This window comes from Gasterosteus aculeatus, chromosome 10, assembly GCF_964276395.1.
Source record: "Gasterosteus aculeatus chromosome 10, fGasAcu3.hap1.1, whole genome shotgun sequence".
In the NCBI taxonomy this organism is placed as follows: domain Eukaryota; kingdom Metazoa; phylum Chordata; class Actinopteri; order Perciformes; family Gasterosteidae; genus Gasterosteus; species Gasterosteus aculeatus.
Genome location: NC_135697.1, coordinates 17,635,992 through 17,660,346, shown reverse-complemented (window position 1 = coordinate 17,660,346; position 24,355 = coordinate 17,635,992). Strand labels below are relative to the sequence as shown.

The following is a 24,355-nucleotide window of genomic DNA, read 5'->3' as shown; positions in this document are numbered from 1 at the left end:
AGTCCTATAGGATGACATCGTTGTGAGAGCATTTAGTTCAGTTTGATGGGTGACAGAAAGCTGAGAGGCATAATGGTGCTAATGAGGGCACATAGAATCAGAAACGACAATGTCTGATTGTGGCAAACTCAGCTCACTCATTCACACATATCACTTTTAGCTAAAAGTACACGGGAAACTGATTTTAGTTCAATTTAAAATGACTGGAAATTGTTCTTCTCTCAGCCTAAAATATGAATATATATATCAGAGTCAAGCACAAGAGGTCGCTAAGCAACGGGGGCGAATGAGGAAAAGCTAGTGACACAAGCAGGAAATCCCCCCGCAGGCCGGACCGCCCCACTTCAGAGACCGCCTGGTTCAGCCTGAGGCTGTTGGAGGATCCGGCCCACGAAGACCACAAGGAGGCGTCCTCACAAGGATGCAGCCCAGCAAATGAGACACAGCTACTTGCTCTAGTCTCTAGGCTGCATCCTCGTAGCCTGCAGCCTTCGGTAGACCTACGCTGGTCCTCCAACAACCACATGGGCAGAACCGAACGGCCTCTGAAATTAAAACCCCCAAAACGTGTACAGTACAGATAAGGAAGATAAAGTTCTTCTTATTTCATTTAATTTAGGAAGATATACGTGATATATTTCAGGCTGAGAGAACATTTTGCAGTTATTTGAAATCAGTCAATGTGTAATACTTTACTAATTCATAATTACTTTCAGCTTACAGTAATATTGCAATCTTAAGGCAGAGGTTAGTTCATAACCACAAGAAAATGAGCAAAGCGAGTTCAGTGTCTTTGCGTATTTATCCTGTAACGTTACTGACTTAGAAAGTCATTCAGGTTCATAACTTGTCAGTAATAGTATATAAAAGCGTCTCAGCCTCAGTAAGGTTTTAGTCAGCCTCTACAGTTAAGTCATTAAAGTGACTTTTCACTGATGTGTCCTCCCCCGGAGGACTGCGTCCACTGTCTCCCTCCTCCGCCCGTCCTGGTGTCTCATCTGTACAGACCGGCTCACTGACATGGCCGCTAGGTGGCGGTGTAGTTTTACACTCACAGTCACCGCGTGAAGGCCTCATATGTCCTGGGGTCAAAACACGTGACCATGTGAAAACAACACATATAAAATGTCTTTATAAAAGTCCTGACTTTGTAGTTCCAACAATCTTTTCATACATTTTGAAAAACATTAAAAGTTTGAATCCGTTTGTCATATTATTATTATTATTATTTGTAATCGTTCCATCCTTCCCAACACAACTGATATTTTATTATTATCCAATACACATACATATTAATATATATATTAATAATACAATATATATAGTTGTGCTGTTTTTTGTAGCTCATGTGGATTCCCTCCTGTGTTCATAATCTTTATAATAATCTTTATTCCCACTAAGAAAAGGTCCCTGTCGGTGGAGGGCGGGGCCGAGCGGACGCGCGTCCACGTATCTCCCGGCGCGTCCCCGAGAGCCGGAGCCAGTGGAGCAGCTCGCCGCCGTTTCCCGCAGTCTCCTGCCCGCGCCGACATGCGTCTCCCCCCGCGGACATGTCCTCCGTCTGCCGCGAGCGGGAACTGACCGCCGGCCCGGCCGCTGCTCGTGTCCGCGTCCTGGTGCCCCGCAGCCGGGGGAACCCTGCAGCGCGACTGTGAGCCCGTCCCACAGACCCCCCACCTCCCCCCCCACCCACCACCTCCACCCCCCCCCGCCGCGCCTTTCTTTGATTGCCTCGTTTACGGAGCGCAGGAGCGCCCGGTGAGACGGTGCTGAGGGGGCAGGTCGCGCGGACGCAGCTGAAGATGGAGACGGCGATGGAGAGGGAGTGCAGCGCGCTGGGGGGGCTTTTCCAGACCGTCATAGGAGACATGAAGGTAACGTGAAAACACACCAGCGGAACACGGAGCAGACTGGCTGGTTTTTGTCATCCCCATTAATTAGCTAATTCTCTTGGAGGGGGGTGGAGGAAGAGGGTGGGGGTCTGATGGTGGGTGTCCCTGCAGTGGTCCTGCCCTACACCTGCTTACTACTCGCAATTATTTGAATCATTTCTGTGATAGGAATTAAATGTGCTGTTCATCTTCTACATGACATCATGTAGTGTGTCCATCAGGAGACGGATCCTCTGACGCATGAAAGGCTCCATCCTGCTAATCCACAAACATCTGTGTTCTGTTCAATTAACAGTTCAGCATTTCTAAATTCATCAAAACGGCAACAGTTGTAAAAAGGCAGTTTTAAAAAGTAATTTTGTATGTCAACAAAAAAAAATGTTTTCCCCTTTTACGAATCATGATGAAGGAAATCTCATCATTGGATAATCTGATTAAATCTCTCCAGAATGATGTGCTCGATATTTGAAATGTGAGCATCTAAACACGCACACACACACACACACATATATATATATATATATATATATATATATATATATATATATATATATATATATATTAGAGAATGAACTGTGAAGTCCCCCCTCCCAACACACACGCACACGCGTGTTACCGTGGTGACGTCATAACAGACGGATGGGTTGTAACAGGTGTGGGGGGGTCTGCTTTACAAATGGAGGTCCTCCTCTCCTCTCACGTGTCTCCTCCTCCCCCGTTGCCCTTCATCTCCTCCTCCACCTCCCCTTGTCCCTCCCCTCCCGTCCTCGTCTCCCGTGGGTCTGTTCCCGTTTAGTTACGAGCATCGAACTCTTCCTCACGTTGGGTTTCATGGCTGCTGCATCACCAATGTGAAAGCTGCGTTTAATGTTTTATTCGAGTTATTTAAAGAATAAGGGGCTTGACTTACGCTATATGTTTATTCTATAACACGTCTGATGAAAAGACTAAAACGTGTTCGTCATTCAGCGTTATTGTATGTTCTAATAACGGGTTTGACAAACAGGAAAGTGTAAGGGTCAAAGGGTCAAACCACTACAGGAGGCCCCAGTTTGCTTCGTAGCTTTCACTTAGTACGTATTACGTAAACCATTTACTCTCACCAGAGAAGAGTCCCATGTTTCACTCAACAGGTGGAAGTAGTGCTTTTGTCGGAGACTACCTTCAGCATTTTGTGTTGAGCACTTGTGGCAGGACGGTTTATGTGTGAGTGAGTCTAAATCCAGTGTGTGTGTGTGTGTGTGTGTGTGTGTGTGTGGTGATTAAATGCTGTGTTTTAACTGGTTTTCAGACACACATGAAGTTATAAAACGTATTTCAAAGAACATAGAAAATGGAATTCCCATCTGTGTGATGGCAGACTGTTGCTTCTCACAGCCGGATGTTTGATTTCTGCAGCGTCAGACAGCAGCTTGTTAGCGTTAGCGTGTTAGCGTTAGCGTGTTAGCCTGAGCGAGTGCAGGAGGAGACTCCGGTCTGCTGGTTCTGGATTCGTTAGTCAGTCCTACATCATTTATTCGTTTGTTCACTACGGGTTTGAAGACTCGAGTTTTTTGTTCTGACCGTCACCATCTTGGTTTTTGCAACCAGGAAATGGAAGTGACCCTTTAGTAGTGGTGGCAACCTGTCAATCAATGTGTAGCCCCGCCCTAAAGCCTCCCCTGCCTTATGGTCTGTTTGGCTATAGATGGACCTTAATTCAGTAAAAGAACATCACGCTGTACTGAAGAAGACTTGAAACTAGAGATTGAGACCATAAACCCATAGCGGTCATTTACTCATAGACGTCTATGGGAGCAGAGGAGTCGCCCCCTGCTGGTCACTACAGAGAAGTAGAGTCATTTCCTCATAGACGTCTATGGGAGCAGAGGAGTCGCCCCCTGCTGGTCACTACAGAGAAGTAGAGTCATTTCCTCATAGACGTCTATGGGAGCAGAGGAGTCGCCCCCTGCTGGTCACTACACAGAATGCAGCAGTCAGACACTTAAGGCCTTGAGCCCAGTTTAGCGACGCAGCCTCCTGCAGCAGCAGGCTGTGATTGGTCTCTGACTACGTCCTTTACGGAGTCTCACGTCTCCGTTTTCACAGCACAATACGGCCGTTATTAAAAGGAAGAACGTTGACGAGAGAACGGATCAGATTGAAGAGCTTTTAAATATGAGCACTTGTACAAGCCGTCATTGGCGGACTATGAGGACGCCGGATGGCCTCTGATTCATGGAGGGAGATCTCCACAAACGAGGGAACAAAGTCGTGGAGGAAAATACGGGACAAATGTGTCCGTGATGAAAAGCAGCAGTGTGGATGCACGGGGCAATAAAGTCTATGATCAATAAATAAAGCAACCAGCGACTTCCACACACAAAGACGTGACTCTCCAGGTCGTCTTCAACAAAACACGTGACTCCACCTGTTGTTCTGGAGGTGAATCGCTCTGCAACACACGCAAGACTTTACAACCAGGAAGTGAAACCAGCGCGTCGACGCGTGAAGACGCAGAAACACGCGGCGGCCTTTAGCTTCATTTTCATGCCCGCTTGTCACGGTTGAACTGATTAGAATTTCTTCACACAACCCGTTTTTAATCATAACAATTGATAACTAGGTGATATAAGCCTAGAAGCTGACCTTAAGTCGTCGCTGGTCGGTTACTTAAATAAATACTGTGCATACGTGAGTGCGTCTGTGTTGCTCATCCACACATCCCTGCGCTGCTGGTTGAGTCCTCCACTTATTACCGCTGATCCGTTTAGCTGGAACCGATCTGCACGTTCCTCCCGGAGGAGAACCGTCCGCCTTCATTCTGTTGTCCCCTCGTTGAACAGAAACCGACGTGACGGTTTGGTAACATCTCCACACTGCAACATGAGATTACATCATCGATACGGTCAGTCTGATTGGACCACAGGAAGAGGATCTGAGCCTCATGAATAACTAAACGAATGCATTAGTTCTTTAAGACTCGAGGGCCCAGCAGGTTGGCTTGGTACTGACAGAAGGATCAGCCCAGATAACACGTATGGATGGATGGGCGGAAATCAGAAGGATGGACTTGTCATTTTCTGAGCGATTTCACTGCAGTTCATTGTGTATTGATGCGACTTCTGGTTCCGGTCCGGCTCACAATACGCTTGCCGCCCACAAAGCATCCTGGGACGAACGCAGACCTCCTGCGAGAGTCTGGCCGATAGACAGGAAGTGTGCTGCAGTGTAAACCTCCCAGCGTATTAGCTGAATGCTAATCGCCGTTTATCTGCGACCGAGCCGTCGTCCTAATCTCCCCGGGGGCTAAAGTGATCCTGCGCTCGCTTCCCGTTTCTTTGTGCGGGCGGCTGGCTGCTGCGTATCCGCGTCGCCATGGAAACCCCACAGACGGAGCTGCCGCATTGGCTTTGGCCAAATGGGTCCCTCTGTTGTTTGTGGTTTGTTTTAAGCGACTAATCCACCATAGCCGTAGGACTATGGCAACTATTCACTCCCACTAAGTCCTGACCTGCAGGAGATAAAGTAATAATAACATTTCGTTACGATGAACGTCCTAATCGTTACATGGGCAACATCCATTCAATAACCGTAGAGTGGAAGGTTAGCTCTGAAGCTACGCTGAGCAGCCTGTTAGCTTAGCATGATGTACCAGCGGGTCATAGCTCTGTCTGAAAAGAACCACATCCACCTAGATGTTATAAGAAGTATATAACACCTCGTTATATATGCATGACCTCGATTGGTCACTAAAGGTGACCGGGCCTTTGTGCTCGGGGCCCTAAACTGTGGAACTCGCTTCCCTGCAAACTGAGACAGACAAATTCCTCTTTTAAATCTCTTAAAGACTCACTTTTACCAGCTGGCTTATTTATACATTTGACGGATTTAATCTTATTTATTCTAAACGGCTTGATTGTATTTTGTAAAACTCACGTGCGTATTGTTAAGCACTTTGTAACTTTGTTCTGAGAGCTGCCGTGTAAACACAAGTTATTATCAGCACACATTCCTCCGGTGACGAATCCTCAGGCGATGTGCACCATCACGCTCTGGGCACTGGGGACTACTGGTCCCAGTCCCATCCGCGTGGAGGCCTTTGGAGCGGCAGAGAATTAACTTTAATGGCCACAGTAACTAACCGGCATGGGGAAGTTTAAAGAATAAGATTTGGGTTTCTATCTCACAAGATGACGATGATGAAACAGAATCAAAGGGGGGGGGGGGTTCTTGTGTTGGTGCCGTCGCTCAAAGAGAGGAGGATTCCCGCAGGACCGGCGGGCTGCCTCCTCCGGTTGTTGCCACGGTGACAATTTATGTCCTCGGTGACTGATTGATGCAGCGGCCCTCGCCATCGCCGCGCCGGAGACAGAGGGGGGGATGTTGTGAGACGCGCAGCGAGACGGACATGACAGGAAAAAGAGAATTGTAAATAAAACGGTTCGGTCCAATTCGAAAGATTGGTTGAGAGGGAAACCAAACCGACTGAAGATGAGCGTTCTTCGGTGAGGACTCGTGCATCTCCTCCTCTGAAGTCCCCTCCTGCAGCAGCAGCATCGTTACCATAGCAACGGGAGCCGGGCGATGGCGCCGGGCACGGCACTCCCCGTCGGATCGAAGCTGAACACTTGGCTCGGCTCGGCTCGGCCTGGGTCTGCGCCCGCGTTGGGAGAGCGATGGCGGTGATGACAAAGGGCGACGCCCACAAAGTACTGAAGAACCGCGTGTGTTCAACACCTCTTTGAACGGGACGTGGACGTGAAATACAACCAGTAACTTACAGAGGACATTTTGCATTAAAATAGGCTCCAGGAAGCCGAGTCCTTCAACACAGATGTAAATGTATAAATGTTTGTCCTGCTCTGGACGTCATGGGGGCGGGCGGGCGCATGCGGCGCCGTACTGATCCGTCTCCTTATCGTGTGCTGCATCTTTGCTGCGTGCGATGCTCAGGATCTATGCAAACATTTTGACGTATGCGCGCTAATTTAACCAGTACGGAAGGAAAAGAATACTTGCATTCTAACTGTAGTGGTGTCGTGTTTTCGAGGGGTCGAGCCCCATAACTGACCTGATGCGTGACCTTAGCGAATGAACAAATCCACGTTATTTGAAACCACCACGAATCTTCCTCAATAATAAGACTGACTGTCTCGTTGTGTCCTCAGGGCAGTTATCCTGTGTGGGACGACTTCATCAGCAAAGCCAGCAAGCTGCAGGCGCAGCTCAGGTGAGTCAAACCCGCGAAGGTGTCTGATCTCCTCCGGGGGCCACAACGGTAAATCAGGCCTGGTCCGTTTCCCGTGTCCCTCCTCCTCTGTAACGATGCCGCAATCAATTGTCAAGCTGCCGCTCTGACGAGCAAAGCGTTAAAATGCAAACGCGTGCACAGAAGAAGGAACGCACGCCGGCTCAGCTCATGAAGATCCCATCAGGTGTTTGAATGTCAGCCTCAGACGCACACACACATACCAACACACAAAGTGCACAAAGAAACCGCAAAAACACACTTAATTCAGCAATAACACACACACACGCACACACACACACACACACACATCTCAATTAACCTTGCGTGTGGCTGTCAGAGATGAATGACGCCTCCATAAAGTCGTTATCAGTGCGATGGATCGGCAGCGGCCTCCAGAGGTTCTGCACGGCGCCGGAGGTCACCAGAGGTCACCAGAGGTCACAGCTTATTACAAACCCTAACAAACACACACGCGTCTGATGTTGCCGTATTGTCACTCAATGCTTTTCGTCTACTGTGAAAAGCTGTTTAAAAACACAATTTCATTGGTTTCAGTTCAGTGTGACATTAAAAACAATCTAATTTCAACTGTTTAAACAGTGTCGCCCGATGTTGGCTGGATTGAGTCCGGCCCCCCGCGACCCCGTGTGCAGGATAAACTGATTACCGGATAAAGATGATGCGTCACAGACGAATTTTCTTTTTTTAGATGGTCCTTCTTAAGATTTCTTCTCATCCAAACCTGTTTTACTCTGTCGCGTCTCCCAGGACGACGGTCGTCGCGGTAGCAGCCTTCCTGGACGCCTTCCAGAAGGTCGCCGACGTGGCGACCAGCAGTCGAGGTAGAGTGTGTGTGTGTGTGTGTGTGTGTTCTTCTCTTTAAGCTGCTTTCTGATCAGACATCTGATTTAATAATAATTATTTAAGCTGGAAGAAGCTTAAAGTTTGGACATTTGTTTTTGGAGGCGGAGCCTGTTTCTGGTACTTTGTTAAATTTCTGTTATTTCTTCTTGTAACGACATCATCCAGACGGCCTCGTTGACAGATGATGACAGACTCTGAGGTCTCATCGATCCGTGTTGTTGTTGTTGTTGGGAAGCAGTTGGCAGTTGGCTTTCTATGGATTCTTTTACGTTTCCACTATCGATAAATGAGCCGGCTGTAAACGTCGATAGAGGTCACTTCCTGTGACGATCCAATGAAGCAGACGCTTGTGACGACCAGTCCAAGTTACTCCTGCTCTCCATGGATCCCGTCTACTTCTCTGTGTGTGTGTGTGTGTGTGTGTGTGTGTGTGTGTGTGTGTGTGTGTGTGTGTGTGTGTGTGTGTGTGTGGCTGGTACTCCTATTGGTTTATTGCAGCAACTCTATTTCATTTCTATTTTCTATTTCATCAGGCATCAGCTTGTCATGTTTGATTTTAGGCAACCATTTCTAATTTCTCAAATCAAATCATGCTACTGAACCAAAAGTTGCTGTATTTCTACATGTGACACAATTTATTTGGATGCCATCGACATCATCATGAACCAGGAAATACACCCAGCCGGTGGCGGGTTCATTGTTAAAGAAAGGTGTCATTTGACAGCTGATAGCGATCGTTTGCTCTGATATTGCAAATGGGTTATTATTCACGATATGAGAAGCAATGCTGACTTTTACATCCTTATTCTCTTATTCAAATGAAAGAATAGGATCTGCAGCCCGGGACACAAATCTCAATGTAACGATACCTTGACACACATTTCAGCTTAGAGAGAGAGACAGAGACATAGAGGGACATAGAGGGACGTAGAGAGAGAGAGACATAGAGGGACATAGAGAGAGAGAGAGACATAGAGGGACATAGAGAGAGAGAGAGAGAGAGAGACATAGAGGGACATAGAGGGACATAGAGAGAGAGGGACATAGAGAGAGAGAGACATAGAGGGACATAGAGGGAGAGCGAGAGAGAGAGACATAGAGGGAGAGAGAGACATAGAGGGACATAGAGAGAGAGAGAGACATAGAGGGACATAGAGGGACGTAGAGAGAGAGACATAGAGGGACATAGAGGGACGTAGAGAGAGAGACATAGAGGGACATAGAGAGAGAGAGAGACATAGAGGGACGTAGAGAGAGAGACATAGAGGGACATAGAGGGACGTAGAGAGAGAGACATAGAGGGACGTAGAGAGAGAGACATAGAGGGACGTAGAGAGAGAGACATAGAGGGACGTAGAGAGAGAGACATAGAGGGACATAGAGCGACATAGAGGGGTAACGTTATCAAGTTAGAGACGGGAGTATTGACCCTCTCGTGAGCTTCAGATGACAGTTTCCCAATTCCAGCCATGTCAGCTAAGCCAAAAGTTAGCTGTTAGCTGACGTTAGCTGCAGAAACTAGGCTAACGTTAGCTAGTGTCTACGTAAAAGGAGGAGAGTATTTATTAAATTGCACAAGTTTGTTCTCACCTCATTCAGAGACTCATTCATACTGCATTTATTCATAAAAACAAGTTGATAGTATTTTCTAATTCATGGGGTTAAATAACGACATATTTAAAATCCCTTGAGTAAAAACACTTGACTGTAATATATTTTGAACCTGTCTCCATCACATTTTGACATTTACGTTCTGGAAATGTATTTAAATTTGAACACATTTAATTTGATTATGCCTCATTTGATCAGTTCAACTTTAAATATCTAATACATTTGCTTTGTGTGTGTGTGTGTGTGTGTGTGTGTGTGTGTGTGTGTGTCTGTGTGTGTGTGTGTGTGTGTGCGCTGTGTCAGGCCACAGTTACCGTAGCAACCTGCTGCCGGGGAGAATTACGTGCTAAAGGGCCAATGAGCCCCTTCATGTCGCCACCTGGTAACTCTGACCGAGGTGAAGGACGAGGAGGAGGACGAGGAGGAGGACGAGGTGAAGGACGAGGAGGAGATGAGGGAGCAAGTGGAAAGGGAGGAGAGGAAGCTTAGGGAGAGGAGGACGAGGAGGGGTGAGATAAAGGGCAGAAAAGACAAAGTAGATGGAAGATAGTGGAAGGAAAGGTGAGATTGTGTGAGGGAGGGATGGAAAAGAAGGAGAGGAGGAGATGATTGGGGGAGAAGAGGAGGCCGGTTAGATGAAACATTTTACCACCAAAGACAAGCGAGTCCTCCTTCAGAGCCTGACGGCTTCATCCTCCGGTGCCGCGCGTTCTCTCACTAGAGGGCCAGATGTTCCCAGCATGCCGCGGTGAAGCTGCGGTGAAGGAGGAAAGGACCTCAGCTTCTCTGAGCTTGTTTTCGCTGTGTTTCCACGCACGGAACTCGCAGATGGAGAGGTCAGAGGTCGCAGCACAGCTTTCATATTCCTGTGTGTTCAAACAAGCGACGAAGAAAGAAACTAGAAGAAAGAAATGAGGGATTTGCGTTTTACATTTAGATTTCCATAACTGGACATGAATCATAAATCAATAATTAACGGTTCAGGTCAGGAAATATCTCTGAATTAGAAAATAAAAGTGATCTTTGCCCTCGTTCATATTTTATTTGTTAGTTTTTCATACATTCACGTGTTAAAGATTGATGGCGTCAGCAGGCAGGACAAGAACTAAGCAAATAAATCTAACGTATTTACCTGGAATTTACAAAACAACAACATTGGTGATGAATATGAGCCCAGATCATCTGCTTATTCCTCACTATGAGTCTCCATTCTCTCCACGTACACACCAGCTCTGTGTGAGCCAGAGGGTGCGTTTGAATTATCAACCCGGGGCGCCCAGCCGCCGCGCGTGTTCTTTTCATCCTCTGCACAAACGGCTCCTAATTAGTGGCGAGGCCCCACCCCTCCGAGGGGAGCGTGAGAGGGAATAATCAAGCGCTCCCTCTGCAGGCCTGGACTCAGCCTGTGTGCAGGTCTCTGTGGAGGAACACCAGGAAGAACCCCCCCCCCCCCAGACCCCCATTGTAACACGAGGTTAATTCATGTAGGGTTTTAGTCTCCACCTTCATGCTTCTTCTTAGGAAATCAGTCCAGAACTGATATGATCTGACAATAAAAGCGACCAAATCAAGAAGAGGGAAGACTGGAATAAATATTATTATCTGAAGCACGTCAACGTGAAGGGAAAAGAATAGGCAGAAATGAAAGGAAATGTCTGTTAGCAACTGAATTAAACTCAAGAATCCACCCAGACTGATAAAGATAGATGTTTGCAATGACGGCCTTCACGCTGAATCTAAATGTTCTCTGTGTTGTTATTACCAACGAGCTTCACCAACATGTCTCCACTCTCTGTTTGTGCCGCTTGTGAACCAGACGATCGTTTCACCCGAGCGACGCGTGAAGTCATCTGATCTGATCCCACGTGGGGAAAGCTAAGAAAAGACATCTGAGGTCCGTCACAGCGGACGAGGTCTCCTCCATCGCTGCCTGGTTTTGTGTCTTGTAGCTGCAGGGAGGGGGACACCTGGGGGGCTTTATTGTGGGGAGCGGAAGGGAAAAGAGAGAAGAAGAAGAAGAAGAAGGGATGAGATACAGCAGTTAGGATGTAGAAGAAAACAGGATGGTGGTTTTTTATTTAATCTAAAGACTCTGAAGTCATCTTTAAAAACACTGGATCCTTCTGTGATGGATTTAAATATTCCCTTTTACCCCGAAACACACACGCGTTCTGATTGGCTGAGCTATCAGTTACTGATCACGTGACGTCAAACAGTCCAGAGATGCCTTCTGAGGGTGTGTGTGTGTGTGTGTGTGTGTGTGGGGGTCCGGTACAGTCTTTGGATTCTTTAGATAGCATCCTGGGAACGTCTCCCCTCTCCTGTTACGTCCTTCATCAGTTGGCTGCTGTTTGGACTTTTACCATCACGTCCGTCCTCGAGACACCACGTCACGTTCAAAGGGTCCAACGTCTCACTGGTTAGAATAAACCGCTTTCTATAATCTGACCTAAAGGTCTTAATTTTGGATAGGACTTCTCTATCTAATGATCAAAGGCAATTAGACACTTATACTTTAGGGATTCTCATCACATCACACGTCATTTATCTGACGCTTTTATCCAAAGCGACTTACAAACATTTCAACCATAAGGACACAAACTCAAGAACAAGAAACAAGAAAGTGCAATTTCATCAAATAATGTACAACCTGCTGTAGATAAGAACCATTATAAGTCCAATGTAAGTGCTGCAGGTAGTTAGTGTGTTAGTGGAGGTAGAGTCTGAAGAGGTGTGTCTTTAGTCTGAAGATGTGAAGGCTCTCTGTGGTCCTGATGTCTTCAGAGACCTCCTTCCACCATTTAGGAGCAGGACAGCAAAGAGTGGAGATCTAGTCCAGTGTTTTGCTCTCAGTGAGGAGGAACAAGCAGTTTATCACATGCAGAGCGGAGAGTGCGGGTCGGGATGTCGGGTTGGGCCAGGTCCTGGATGGAAGCTGGACCCCATCCATTCACAGCATGGTACGTGAGCACCTTGTTTAGAACTGGATGAGCCGCCGGTACCAGTGAAGAGAGCGGAGGAGTGGAGGAGTGAGGGAGAACTTAGGAAGGTTAAAGACCAGTCGAGCTGCTGCATTCTGAATGAGCTGCAGAGGCTGAATGGTGGTAGCAGGAGACCTGCAGGAGAGAGTCACAGTAGTCCAGGAGGGAGACAACAAGAGCCTGAATCAGTACCTTCTGAGTGAGAAGAGGACGTGTTCTCCTGATGTTGTAGAGCGAGTATCTACAGGATGGTGTTGTCAGTGATGTTGGAGTCAGAGAGAGTCGGCTGTCGACGTCACGCCGAGCTTCCTGCAGTCAAAGTGGACGTTAACACCTGTGAAGGAGAATCTTTCCCCAGAAAGAGAAGTAGTTTTATCTGGTCTCAGGGAGCAAACACATTATTAAAAATGAGCACTCAGCCGCCCCGAGGACGCCCATATTAATAAAGGCTTAGTTTAAACAAAACATGTAAAATCAATTTTATAATATTATTTTTTCCACAGAAATCAGCGTTTCTTTTTGTTTCTCTTTATTAACAACATCAATCCTGGTTATTCCTCCTCCTCCTAAAATAAACACCACACACAGAGCATTACCTTTACCTTTACCTTTACCTTTACCATTACCGATGGGAAACTGAGTTTATCAATACATTATAGTTATACAAGTAGGACAAACCTTCAGATATACAAATGTATGGAATCAAATACTAAGAGTTGTATATAAGAGGATTTTTTTTACCTCTATGAAGATTAGATGCTCGAGGCTGAGGTCGCTCTGTTGGGTGAGAGGGGGGAGGACCATCTGCTGCTCTGCCCGAGTGTCCTTGAGCAAGGGACACACTCGGCTGCTGTCCCCTGAAGGCGACCTCTGACCTCTGACCCTTTTAACCCTGACAGAAAGCTGTCCCCAAAGCACACCTTCCATGTTTGTAGTTTGTGGGCCTCGTCATCAGGCGGACAAAGGAACTCTGAGAGTTTTTTGTTTCCGTCTCAGGAGGAACCAGAGACATCGGCTCGGCCCTCACCAGGATGTGCATGAGGCACCGCGGCATCGAGGCCAAGCTGCGCCAGTTCTCCATGTGAGTCCCTCCTGTGTGTGTGTGTGTGTGTGTGTGTGTGTGTGTGTGTGCGCGCTGAGCAGGTGTAGCATCTCCCCCCTGCCATCTCCATGGCAACCAGCTCCTCCTCCCCCCTCCTGCTTCAGCTTCCTGTCCTCCATCTCATCAGCCACATTATCACGGCCTCCTTTTCCCCTCCTTCTCTTTTACTTTGTCCTCAAACCCGAATCCAAATAAATACAGTTTTTTTACAGTCAATTTGCCGCTAATTTCAGAACCTTGATGCCATTTTTCAAAACTCTTGATGCTAAACTCACAACCAATGATCAAATTGCCTGTTTTTAAAAACACTTTTTTTCAATTGCTTGGATACAATAACAACAAACACAAATTCCTTGTATGTTTTACATATTTTGGCAATAAATGTTTCCTGATTCCTGATTCCTGATCCTGACAAAAACCAAAGCTCATTTGTTCATTGAACTAAAATCACCTGTTCAATGTGACTCAATGTGACATCAAAGTACTATTTCAAAATGCAAATCCTACGTTACGGTTGAAAAGATGGTCCATTCATTTGATTACAGTCATCTAACTATCAACAGATAGAACATCTCATCATGAGGAGGATTTGCTGCATAAACCTTAGTAGATAGTTTCATGGATGCTGACAAACAATTAATATCACGAGGTTTCAAAATGATGAGATCCATTTACACCAATTAGCCTGGAACAGCATCAAGGTTCTGCGGAAAAGTGATTGTAAAAAACTGAAGTATGTAGCGGGTGTGTCACTGTGTGTGTCTGTGTGTCTCACTGTGTGTGTCTGTGTGCGTCGGTAGGGTGTTCCTGGACTGTCTGATCAACCCTCTGCAGGAGCAGACGGAGGAGTGGAAGAGAGTCGCCAACACTCTGGACAAAGACCACGCCAAAGGTACACAACACTGTGTACACAGACACACACAGACACACACAGGCAGCGAATGAAAGCGGACACCACAAGGTTTGTGTGCATGCTGTGTGGCTGCATACATAACCACAAACACATACATAACCACAAACACATATATAACCACAAACACGTCTCTAAAGTGTCTCTGCACGCCTTACGCTGTGTGTTCATCTGTACCTGCACACGTGTGTGTGTGTGTTCATCTGTACCTGCACACGTGTGTTTATTCTGCAGAGTACAAGAAGGCGCGTCAGGAGATCAAGAAGAGATCTTCAGACACTCTGAAGCTGCAGAAGAAAGCAAAGAAAGGTCTGCATTCTTTTCCTGCTTTGATTGTGAGAGTTTACTCAAACCTGTTTTTAATAACAGTTTGGTGTGAGTGAGTAGTGCTTTTATTGTGGTGCTCATGGTTAAATCAGTCCGTGCTTTTATTGTGGTGCTCATGGTTAAGTCAGGCCGTGCTTTTATTGTGGTGCTCATGGTTAAATCAGGTCCTGCTTTTATTGTGGTGCTCATGGTTAAGTCAGGTCGTGCTTTTATTGTGGTGCTCCTGGTTAAGTCAGGTCGTGCTTTTATTGTGGTGCTCATGGTTAAATCAGGCCGTGCTTTTATTGTGGTGCTCATGGTTAAGTCAGGTTGTGCTTTTATTGTGGTACCCAGGGTTAAATCAGGTCATGCTTTTATTGTGGTGCTCATGGTTAAATTAGGTTGTGCTTTTATTGTGGTGCTCATGGTTAAATCAGGCCATGCTTTTATTGTGGTTGTCATGGTTAAGTTAGGTCGTGCTTTTATTGTGGTGCTCATGGTTAAGTCAGGTCGTGCTTTTATTGTGGTGCTCATGGTTAAATCAGGTCGTGCTTTTATTGTGGTGCTCATGGTTAAATCAGGTCAGACTTTTATTGTGGTGCTCATGGTTAAATCAGGTCATGCTTTTATTGTGGTGCTCATGGATAAATTAGGTTGTGCTTTTATTGTGGTGCTCATGGTTAAATTATGTTGTGCTTTTATTGTGGTGCTCATCATCATTGGGGTAATGGAGTGATGGACGGTCCCTGTTTATCTAGAAAAGTGTTATTAAATTCTCCATTTCTGATACAACTAATGCAAAGCAGCATCTACCATCACGGCTCCCTTTAAACTAAGCCACGCCCCCAATCTGCCTGCAGCTCCTCACAGGAAGCTGATTGATCGCTACTCTGTTTCTTAACTTTGAAATGAAGGCGAGAATATTAGTCTATCTGACCATGGATTACTATAGATTAATACAACCAGCAGACTTTACGTAGTTCAAATGAGCTTCAGCTTGCCGTGAACGCATTAATGCATTCATAATTATAATCCGATAATAAATTATTATTGTAAATATTTTTTGTTGTATAAAGTTGTGCAATTTTCCACTCCTTAAGAGACTTAAACATTTTTTCTGCCTTCTCCTCGTGATGTCCCATCATGCACTGCTCTCTGGCCAGCTGACGTTTTTGGTAAGTCTCTTCTCACCTCTTGTGTGTTGTGTAGATTTCCAGACACGGGATCGAGGATCGTTACGTGTCACTGTGTGGTGACGGCCCCTCGTTGTTGGGATGTTTGTGGGCGGAGCTTCTTTCATGTTACCACAGACATCTCAGTGTCTCCACGGTTAACTCACGTGTTTTACATGTATGTATCATGTATGTACATGTATCTATCCATCCATCCCGTGTGTGTGTGTGTGTATGTGCGTCCAGGCCGCGGGGACCTCCAGCCTCAGCTGGACAGCGCCATGCAGGAGGTCAGCGATAAGTTCCTCCTGCTGGAGGAGACGGAGAAGCAGGCGGTGCGGAAGGCCCTGGTGGAGGAGAGGAGCCGCTTCTGCTGCTTCGCCTCCATGCTGAAGCCCGTCGTGGTCAGTCAACAGCCCACCTTTCTTTCCGTGAAGAGGGTCCTGGTTGCAGACTTGTGAGCCGCTCGGTGTGTTTGTGTGCGCTCAGGAGGAGGAGATGTCCATGCTGGGGGAGATCACTCACCTCCGGACCCTCACCGACGACCTGAAGACCCTGACCATGGACCCTCACAAGCTGCCGGCCTCCAGCGAGCAGGTACGAGCACGCCGTCCACCCGGGGGTCAGCTGACCGGGGAGCCACGTCCAAACTGTCCGTCCTCCGGCCCTCTGCAGGTGATCGTGGACCTGAAGGCCTCCGAGTGCACCTGGTCCTATCAGACTCCGCCCTCGTCACCGAGCACCACCGTATCCAGGAAGTCCAGCATGTGCAGGTTGGTTGCCACGGCCACAGAGTTACCCGTTAGCTAAGCAAACCTCCTCGTTCACCCGGTTTGTGCTCCGCTGCCCCCTGTGGTGCAGATGTGGAACTGCAGCGTCGTCCTTTAGACTCTGAGAGCTTTGATGTATTTGTACTATCATCTTTTCTTTGTATTAGTATCACAGGGGAGGGGGGAGTTGATCTAAAATCACCAGAAACAGATCTGAGGAGGAAGAGAGGAAGATGTAGAGCTAATCGCTTCACCTCTCACCTCCTTCCCTCCCTCTCTTCTCCATCTCTTCCCGCTCTGCCCTCCTCCTGCTTTCTCCCTCCCGCTCTCCTCCTCCCTCCCGCTCTCCTTCCCCCCCATTTCCTTCCCTCAGCAGCCTGAACAGCGTGAACAGCAGCGACTCTCGCTCCAGCGGCTCTCACTGCCACTCCCCCACCTCCCACTTCCGTTACCGGGCCTCTTCCTCCTCCTCCTCCTCGGTCCTCCCCCAGCAGGCGCCGGCCCGCCTCTCCTCCATCTCCTCCCACGACTCGGGCTTCATCTCCCAGGACGCCTTCCAGTCCAAATCCCCCTCACCAATGCCCCCGGAGAGCTCACAGGTAAGGGGAGGTCGGAGAAGCCGTCCAGGTTGCTAGGATACTGTACGTTGTGTGTGTGTTTGAGTCACGCCTGCAGCAGACAGAATGTCCTCTTATCGCCCACAGGGTTTCCCCAGCCGTTTATCAAGGGCTATTCAAGCAGCAAATCCCACTGAAAATATAAATGAGCAATTAGCAATCAAGCCGTGGATTAATTTTCTCTACAAAGACAAAAAAACTGTTTTTTCATTTTCTTTAATTAATTAAAAATGTTATGCTATTATTTGATACATTATGATAAAATAAACTAAAACACATTGTGTGAGCTTAAGGCCCAACGGAAAAAAGCATAAACTTTGGGGCTGGATTTGTCATTTGTAATCATCAACAGTCTGAACTATAAAAACCATCCCAACCACAAAGGTTTGTGTTGCATTTTGTGGGAAGCAGCTGCTTAACGAGACTCTGTTAATATAAATGTAAAAGTACTACTTCACTACACGTAAAAGAGAGGAAACACTACCGCTAGTGTCCACGGGGGGCACCAAACTCAACACAAATGACACTCCCTCTGACTTTAAAGCAGAGGCAACAGGGGGGTGCGGAGGTACTGCACTTTACTTATTTATTTTCAACCAATTTTTTGGGGAAATTTTGAAGACCCCTGGTTTAAAATATTTCCAAAAGTGTGGGAGGAACTTTTTCTTTCTGATTGATGACGTGAAGCTTTCAAAGCCTTTAGCTCCTCATTCCACCTGCTGAGCCTCATCTGTCTCCTCTCTACTTTCACTTCCCTGACCTGTGACGTGCTGCTGCTCATCTTCTTGTGTGTGTGTGTGTGTGTGTGAGTGTGTGTGTGTGTGTGTGTGTGTGTGTGTGTGTGAGTGTGTCTTTGTGCTTTGCATGGCCCTGCTTCAGTCGTGTGTCTCTCCTCTTCCTCACCCTCACACAACGAGCCCCCACCTGGGACGCAGCAGGTGAACGTAAGATGCGTGTCTTACTTACTTTTAAAAAAACCTTAATGAGGTATTTGTTTCATCTAACCTTCGGAGTGGTGCTCTTCTTCTCCTTTAGGATCATTTATTGTCTTTCAAAATAAAAAACACGAGAAAAAAGACACAACAACACCAGCGTTGTTCGACAACTATGACTTGGTTTTTAGGATGTTATGATAGCACATGTTCACCAGAGGTCCATGAAGTGTGTCCTAGCAGCAGCATGATGAAGCCTCACAGGGGTCGGGTCCTCCTAGGCTGCTCAGAGGAACATGGAAGGAACCCGAGTTCAGACCCATCGCTCAAGCATGTTTCACCTCCTCAGCGGTCATGTGTTTGTTTTTCTCCCTCCGCCTGCTCGCCTTCAGTCGCCTCGCGGTTTTGACCATCACTCCGTCGGGGGGGCGCTGAAGGCCCTGGACACGCACCTCCACCCTCCATACTTCACCTACTCCTCCTCAGCCACCTCCACCTCACCCATCTCCTCGCCCTCCTTTTCGTCCGTTTCCCCCACGTGGCCGTGGTCCCGCTCCGGCCAATCAGAAGAGCTCCTGCCTCTCAGCCCCCCCGGGCTGGGGGCGGTGCCGTCATCCCGAGTTCCATCCTGGAAGGTTTGATCATGCTCCCTCATGTCCTCTTCCTTCACCGCGGCGCCATGCTTAGGCTCTTCCCGAATGTCCTTCCATCTCATGCTTCTCTTCTTCTTCCTCTTCTCTTCTTCTTCCTTTCCTCTCTCTGCTCACTGTGAAAAGTCGCTTCATGATTCACAAGCTCAACTCGAACTTCCCAGAAAGCTTTGCTCTCCACTGTGATGATACCAACTGGCTCCTTTGTGGTCTCATGTCTTGTGTTCCTGTGAAGGACTGGGCCAAACCAGGACCGTACGACCAGTCCATGGCCCACACCCTGAAGAGGAGCAGGGACCGCAGGGAGGCTGCAGATCTGATGGGGGAGGAGCCTCAAGGGGTCAGAGGTCACCACTCTGTGATGTCACCAAAGGTCAGACAGTGCTTGTATTCAGTCTTTAGGGTCACTTGAGCTTTTTGATCGGGAAGGAACTTATCGGAATAAAGTACACAAAACAAACACTGTCAGACCTGTGTGTGTGTGTGTGTGTGTGTGTGTCTCCCGCAGGAGGACAGGGACACCCACGAGGAGTTGGCCCGGGCGCTGGCCCGAGGCCTCCGCCTGGACATCCACGACTCCAGCAGAGACTCTCTGCAGGGCTCCAGTGGCTACAGTAGCCAGACCAACACCCCCTGCTGCTCCGAGGACACGCTGCCCTCACAGGGTACACGCTGATATACTATACCTCTATATGTATACTATACCTCTGTATGTATACTATACCTCTATATGATATACTATACCTCTATATGGTATACTATACCTCTATATGGTATATTATACCTCTATATGTATACTATACCTCTATATGTATACTATACCTCTATATGGTATATTATACCTCTATATGATATACTATACCTCTATATGGTATACTATACCTCTATATGGTATATTATACCTCTATATGTATACTATACCTCTATATGGTATACTATACCTCTATATGGTATATTATACCTCTATATGTATACTATACCTCTATATGTATACTATACCTCTATATGTATACTATACCTCTATATGTATACTATACCTCTATATGGTATATTATACCTCTATATGATATACTATACCTCTATATGTATACTATACCTCTATATGTATGCTATACCTCTATATGGTATATTATACATCTATATGGTATACTATACCTCTATTTGATATACTATACCTCTGTATGATATACTATACCTCTGTTTGATATACTATACCTCTATATGATATACTATACCTCTTTATGATATACTATATTTGATATACTATACCTCCTATTTGATATACTATACCTCTATATGATATACTATACCTCTATATGATATACTATACCTCTTTATGATATACTATATTTGATATACTATACCTCCTATATGATATACTATACCTCTGTATGATATACTATACCTCTATATGATATATTATACCTCTGTATGATATACTATACCTCTATATGATATACTATACCTCTATATGACATACTATACCTCTGTATGATATACTATATTTGATATACTATACCTCTATATGGTATACTATACCTCTGTATGATATACTATATTTGATATACTATACCTCTATATGGTATACTATACCTCTGTATGATATACTATATTTGATATACTATACCTCTATATGGTATACTATACCTCTGTATGATATACTATATTTGATATACTATACCTCTATATGGTATACTATACCTCTGTGAGATATACTATATTTGATATACTATACCTCTATATGGTATACTATACCTCTGTATGATATACTATACCTCTGTTTGATATACTATACCTCTATATGATATACTATACCTCTGTTTGATATACTATACCTCTATTTGATATACTATACCTCTATATGATATACTATACCTCTGTTTGATATACTATACCTCTATTTGATATACTATACCTTTTTTCCTCGTTGCCTTGTTAGGGGTAAAAGGTGATACCTCTACTCTGATTCTCCACTTGGTGTTGATGACCTTGCATGTCACAGGTGTGATGACATCACTCTGCCCCCCACAGGGTCTGACTGTGACTACTACTCGGTGGGCGCCGACCACGAAGGAGACCAGCACGCCTCCGACTTCGACAAGTCCTCCACCATCCCGAGGAACAGCGACATCAGCCAGTCGTACCGCCGCATGTTCCAGTCCAAGCGCCCGGCCTCCACCGCCGGGCTGCCCTCCACGCCCCCCGCCGCCACCCCGGGAGTTGCCACCATCCGACGGACGCCGTCCTCCAAGCCCAACCTGCGACGGCCCCCCGGGGTCCTGGGTCCCATACCGATCAAGCCCCCCATGATTCCGGTCAAGACCCCCACTGTGCCAGAGCACCCGGGTTTCCCCGCCAGCGACCCCCGCACCCCGCCGGGCCCCGCCGCCGCCGCCCCTCTGTCGCCAAGATCAGGCCCGTGGGCTCGGGGCCCAAGCGAGGGGTCTGAGCCGCCCACCCCCCCGCCCCCGCAGCCCGGCGGTCGGGCGTCAGAGTGGGAGCGCCGGCCCCTCCCGGAGCTCCTGGAGGAAGCGGAATATGGCGAGGTGGAGGACTTCCTGGTGGCCATCCGACGCGGCGTCCGGCTGAAGAAGGTGTCGACCAATGACCGGTCAGCGCCATGGATCCACTGAGACGGGGGCGGGGAGGCCGAGCTGGGTCGAGGGAGGCGTGGCATCGGGGGGGCGGAGCATCGCATCCTGATCCAGGATCAGTTCAGCATTTAGTTGAGAGACGTTTGAAGGGACGTCTGGAAGAAGTTCTGCTGAAAGAGGAACCGGGACGTTGAACTTTTAGTTTGAAAATCTCTTTTCTGAACAGAAACGAAAAAGGTTTTTCTAGATTTAGAAGTGATCCAACAACCCGTCAGGTTCTCATGGCTTCTTCTGATCCCCGATCAATCGGCTGAGAAGACTTTGTTCATTCAATGGACGGATCGATGGAGTATTTTCAGATGATCAAATCATTATCAATATCTACATATTTATATTTTGATGTGTGTGAACATTTTGTTTGTCTCATGCGTCCCCCCCCCTCACACACATTTCCACTAATGGTGCCAAAAGCCTGAATTTAATATAAATATTCTCTATTAAGGTGGATCTATATTTTTTTCCGTACATCAGACCGTCTTTTGGATAGAGAATGAAGACAGATTGGAACCTGAGAGCGTATTTGTAATGTCAGCAGATTGGAGAGTGGTTCTAGTTACTGGCGCCACGTACAGTAGAGGAACCTGCATGTTCTTTTTGCCGCGGCACAAGCACACGTCTGGGCTTTTAAGATCAGACTTAACAAGCGTCCGAAGGGTTGGAACCAGCGAGGGATCTCTGACTTCCTGCGGACGCGGCGCCGGCCTCCTGCTCACTGAGCAGCCGGCCGCGCGTTAGAGGCCTTAGTGAGGTGGATCAGTGTCCGTGGTAGAGCAGCCAGTGTGTCAGTCGATTTAACTAGACGTAATCATGAGTAAATGAAACTGGTTTAAAGTCTATAAGGCTCATAATACAGGCTGCCAGGGGTGGACGGCGGCCTATGAACTGGTCTGGGATCTGGCCTTCAGCATCTGAGCTAAGAAGCCATCCAACACACGTCCAGAACACGGAGAGACTCTTCAGGTGGTTTTAACGCTCTGGCGGCCATGTTGGAGGTCAGCTGACTACAGCTGGTCACATTCCTGAAGCTGCTATTTGGATGTTTCAAATGCATTTCATTCAGAAGGTATCAATATATATATATATATGTATAGTTGATACACAGCCCTAGAGCGCAGCCAGTGGTGGAATAAAACTACCACATTTATTCAAGCTTCTTCTGTAACTTTATAATTCCTCCCATATGAATGATACAAAAAGTAGCCGTATCACAGGACGTCACTGATATCGTACACGTGTATTGTTACACCGAGGTGTAGTTCGATGTTCTCCATGGTGGCGCCAGGTTTTATTGCGTGTAACTGTCTGAACGTCCTCCGAGCAGGAGACCACACGTGAAACGTCAAATGGCCTCAAAGCTGTTCAACAATCACTGTTAATCACCAGAAAGCCTCATTTTTATCCACTTCGGCGCTCTGCTCTTTTGTTTGTTTCTTTCCACCTTCCTGAACTGTCCCGTGGAGCATTTACAACCTATGAACACACATATTTAACATGCACGTCGTCTTCTTTTCAGTTTTTCTTTCCTCGGCTGGTCGGTTTCTGCTTTTAACTCACGTCTTTTCTCTCGTTTCGTATTTCGCGTGGCAGCAGTTTGACGCCTTTTCTTTTTCCACTTGGAGGTTCCCGAACACGAAGGTGCAGCTGATGCCGTAACGAGCACATGAAGCTGAATGTGGGAGGCTGTAAGTGTGTGTGTGTGTGTGTTTGTGACATTTTAACACTCAGCCGGTACTTTTATCACCTGAGGTCATTTCATGAATGTTGACGGTTTGGGAGAATAAAGAAAGCTGTTTACAGAGGGAGAGCGTTTAGTTTTGGACCCGCTGGGGTTTAAAGCCGATGATGGAGGTCGTAGGTCAGAGGTCAGATTAACATTTTCATTCACTAGATTTCATCAGCTGTTTTTCCCACTTTAGAATCAAATGGGATTTAACTTGTTGTAGTTGGCAGAGAGGATTGTGGGTAAACATGAGTAAAAAGTATTAATGTTCTCAGCTTAAACGTGTGCATGTGATGCTCTTCAGTGTTAACAGATGGAAAAAGGACATTTAACCAAAGTGCCAAAAAGCTTTGAACATTCACCTACAGGAAATAATCAGCTTCCTTTATTGCTGCTTAAAACAGTGAAATATAATGAATTATTTATAAATCCTTTTAATTAGAGGACGATTACTGGTGTTAATCATGTGGCATTTGGAAACATAATTTTGTAATAAAAGCTGAACTTCGTTAATAATAAACACGTTTCACTTGATCAAGTGTTTGTTTTTGCTCATTTCAGCTCAAATGGGAACAAAGATTCGTGTTTTATTTGTTCGTTTGATCAACAATGGTTGAAATGCACTTATTGTTTGTCGCTTTGGACAAAAGCGTCAGCTAAATGACCCACAGGCCCTGAATGCATCACCACAGCTGAAGAGGATGCCGATGTTTTTTCTTAATTTGATACTTAAATATTTCATTACCCAGAAGGCACCACAGCAATAAGCGAAGTAATGGCAACACGTTTCCTTTCACATGTTCACTTCCTGATCAGTGTCTCGTATGTTCTGTGTGCCGGCTGCTTGGGAAGAATAATACAACTCTTCCTCTTCCTCGCTTACATTTCACATGACGGGACGAGGAAATATTTAGTCTAAATTGATCCAAACAGTTTCAAAC

The 24,355-nt window shown here is 46.6% G+C and overlaps 1 protein-coding gene across 10 annotated transcripts; it reads left to right on the top strand.

Moving 5' to 3' along the window:
* The first annotated feature begins 1,395 nt into the window (after positions 1–1,395).
* LOC120827058 (protein MTSS 1) lies at positions 1,396–23,948 on the top strand. Of its 10 annotated transcripts, none has more exons than XM_040189696.2 (15): positions 1,396–1,874; positions 7,043–7,104; positions 7,894–7,967; positions 13,578–13,662; positions 14,484–14,575; positions 14,828–14,902; positions 16,063–16,074; positions 16,318–16,475; positions 16,561–16,668; positions 16,747–16,844; positions 17,218–17,440; positions 18,783–19,025; positions 19,276–19,413; positions 19,549–19,705; positions 21,072–23,948. In XM_040189696.2, exons 1-15 carry the CDS (start codon positions 1,803–1,805, stop codon positions 21,671–21,673), a joined length of 2,199 nt encoding a protein of 732 aa, XP_040045630.2. In that variant the 5' UTR covers positions 1,396–1,802; the 3' UTR covers positions 21,674–23,948. The 10 variants fall into 10 exon arrangements, with proteins under 10 accessions (XP_040045630.2, XP_040045629.2, XP_077937108.1 ...); XM_040189695.2 differs by having other exon boundaries at positions 17,215–17,440; XM_078080982.1 differs by lacking the exon at positions 16,063–16,074.
* The last annotated feature ends 407 nt before the right edge of the window (positions 23,949–24,355 follow it).

Coding starts and splice junctions, on each gene's coding strand:
- LOC120827058 (XM_078080978.1), top strand. CDS start 1,803: ATGGAGACGGCGATGGAGAGGGAGTGCAGCGCGCTGGGGGGGCTTTTC. Junction 7,105..7,893: donor AAGCTGCAGGCGCAGCTCAG/GTGAGTCAAACC, acceptor CGCGTCTCCCAG/GACGACGGTCGTCGCGGTAG. Junction 13,663..14,483: donor AAGCTGCGCCAGTTCTCCAT/GTGAGTCCCTCC, acceptor GTGCGTCGGTAG/GGTGTTCCTGGACTGTCTGA.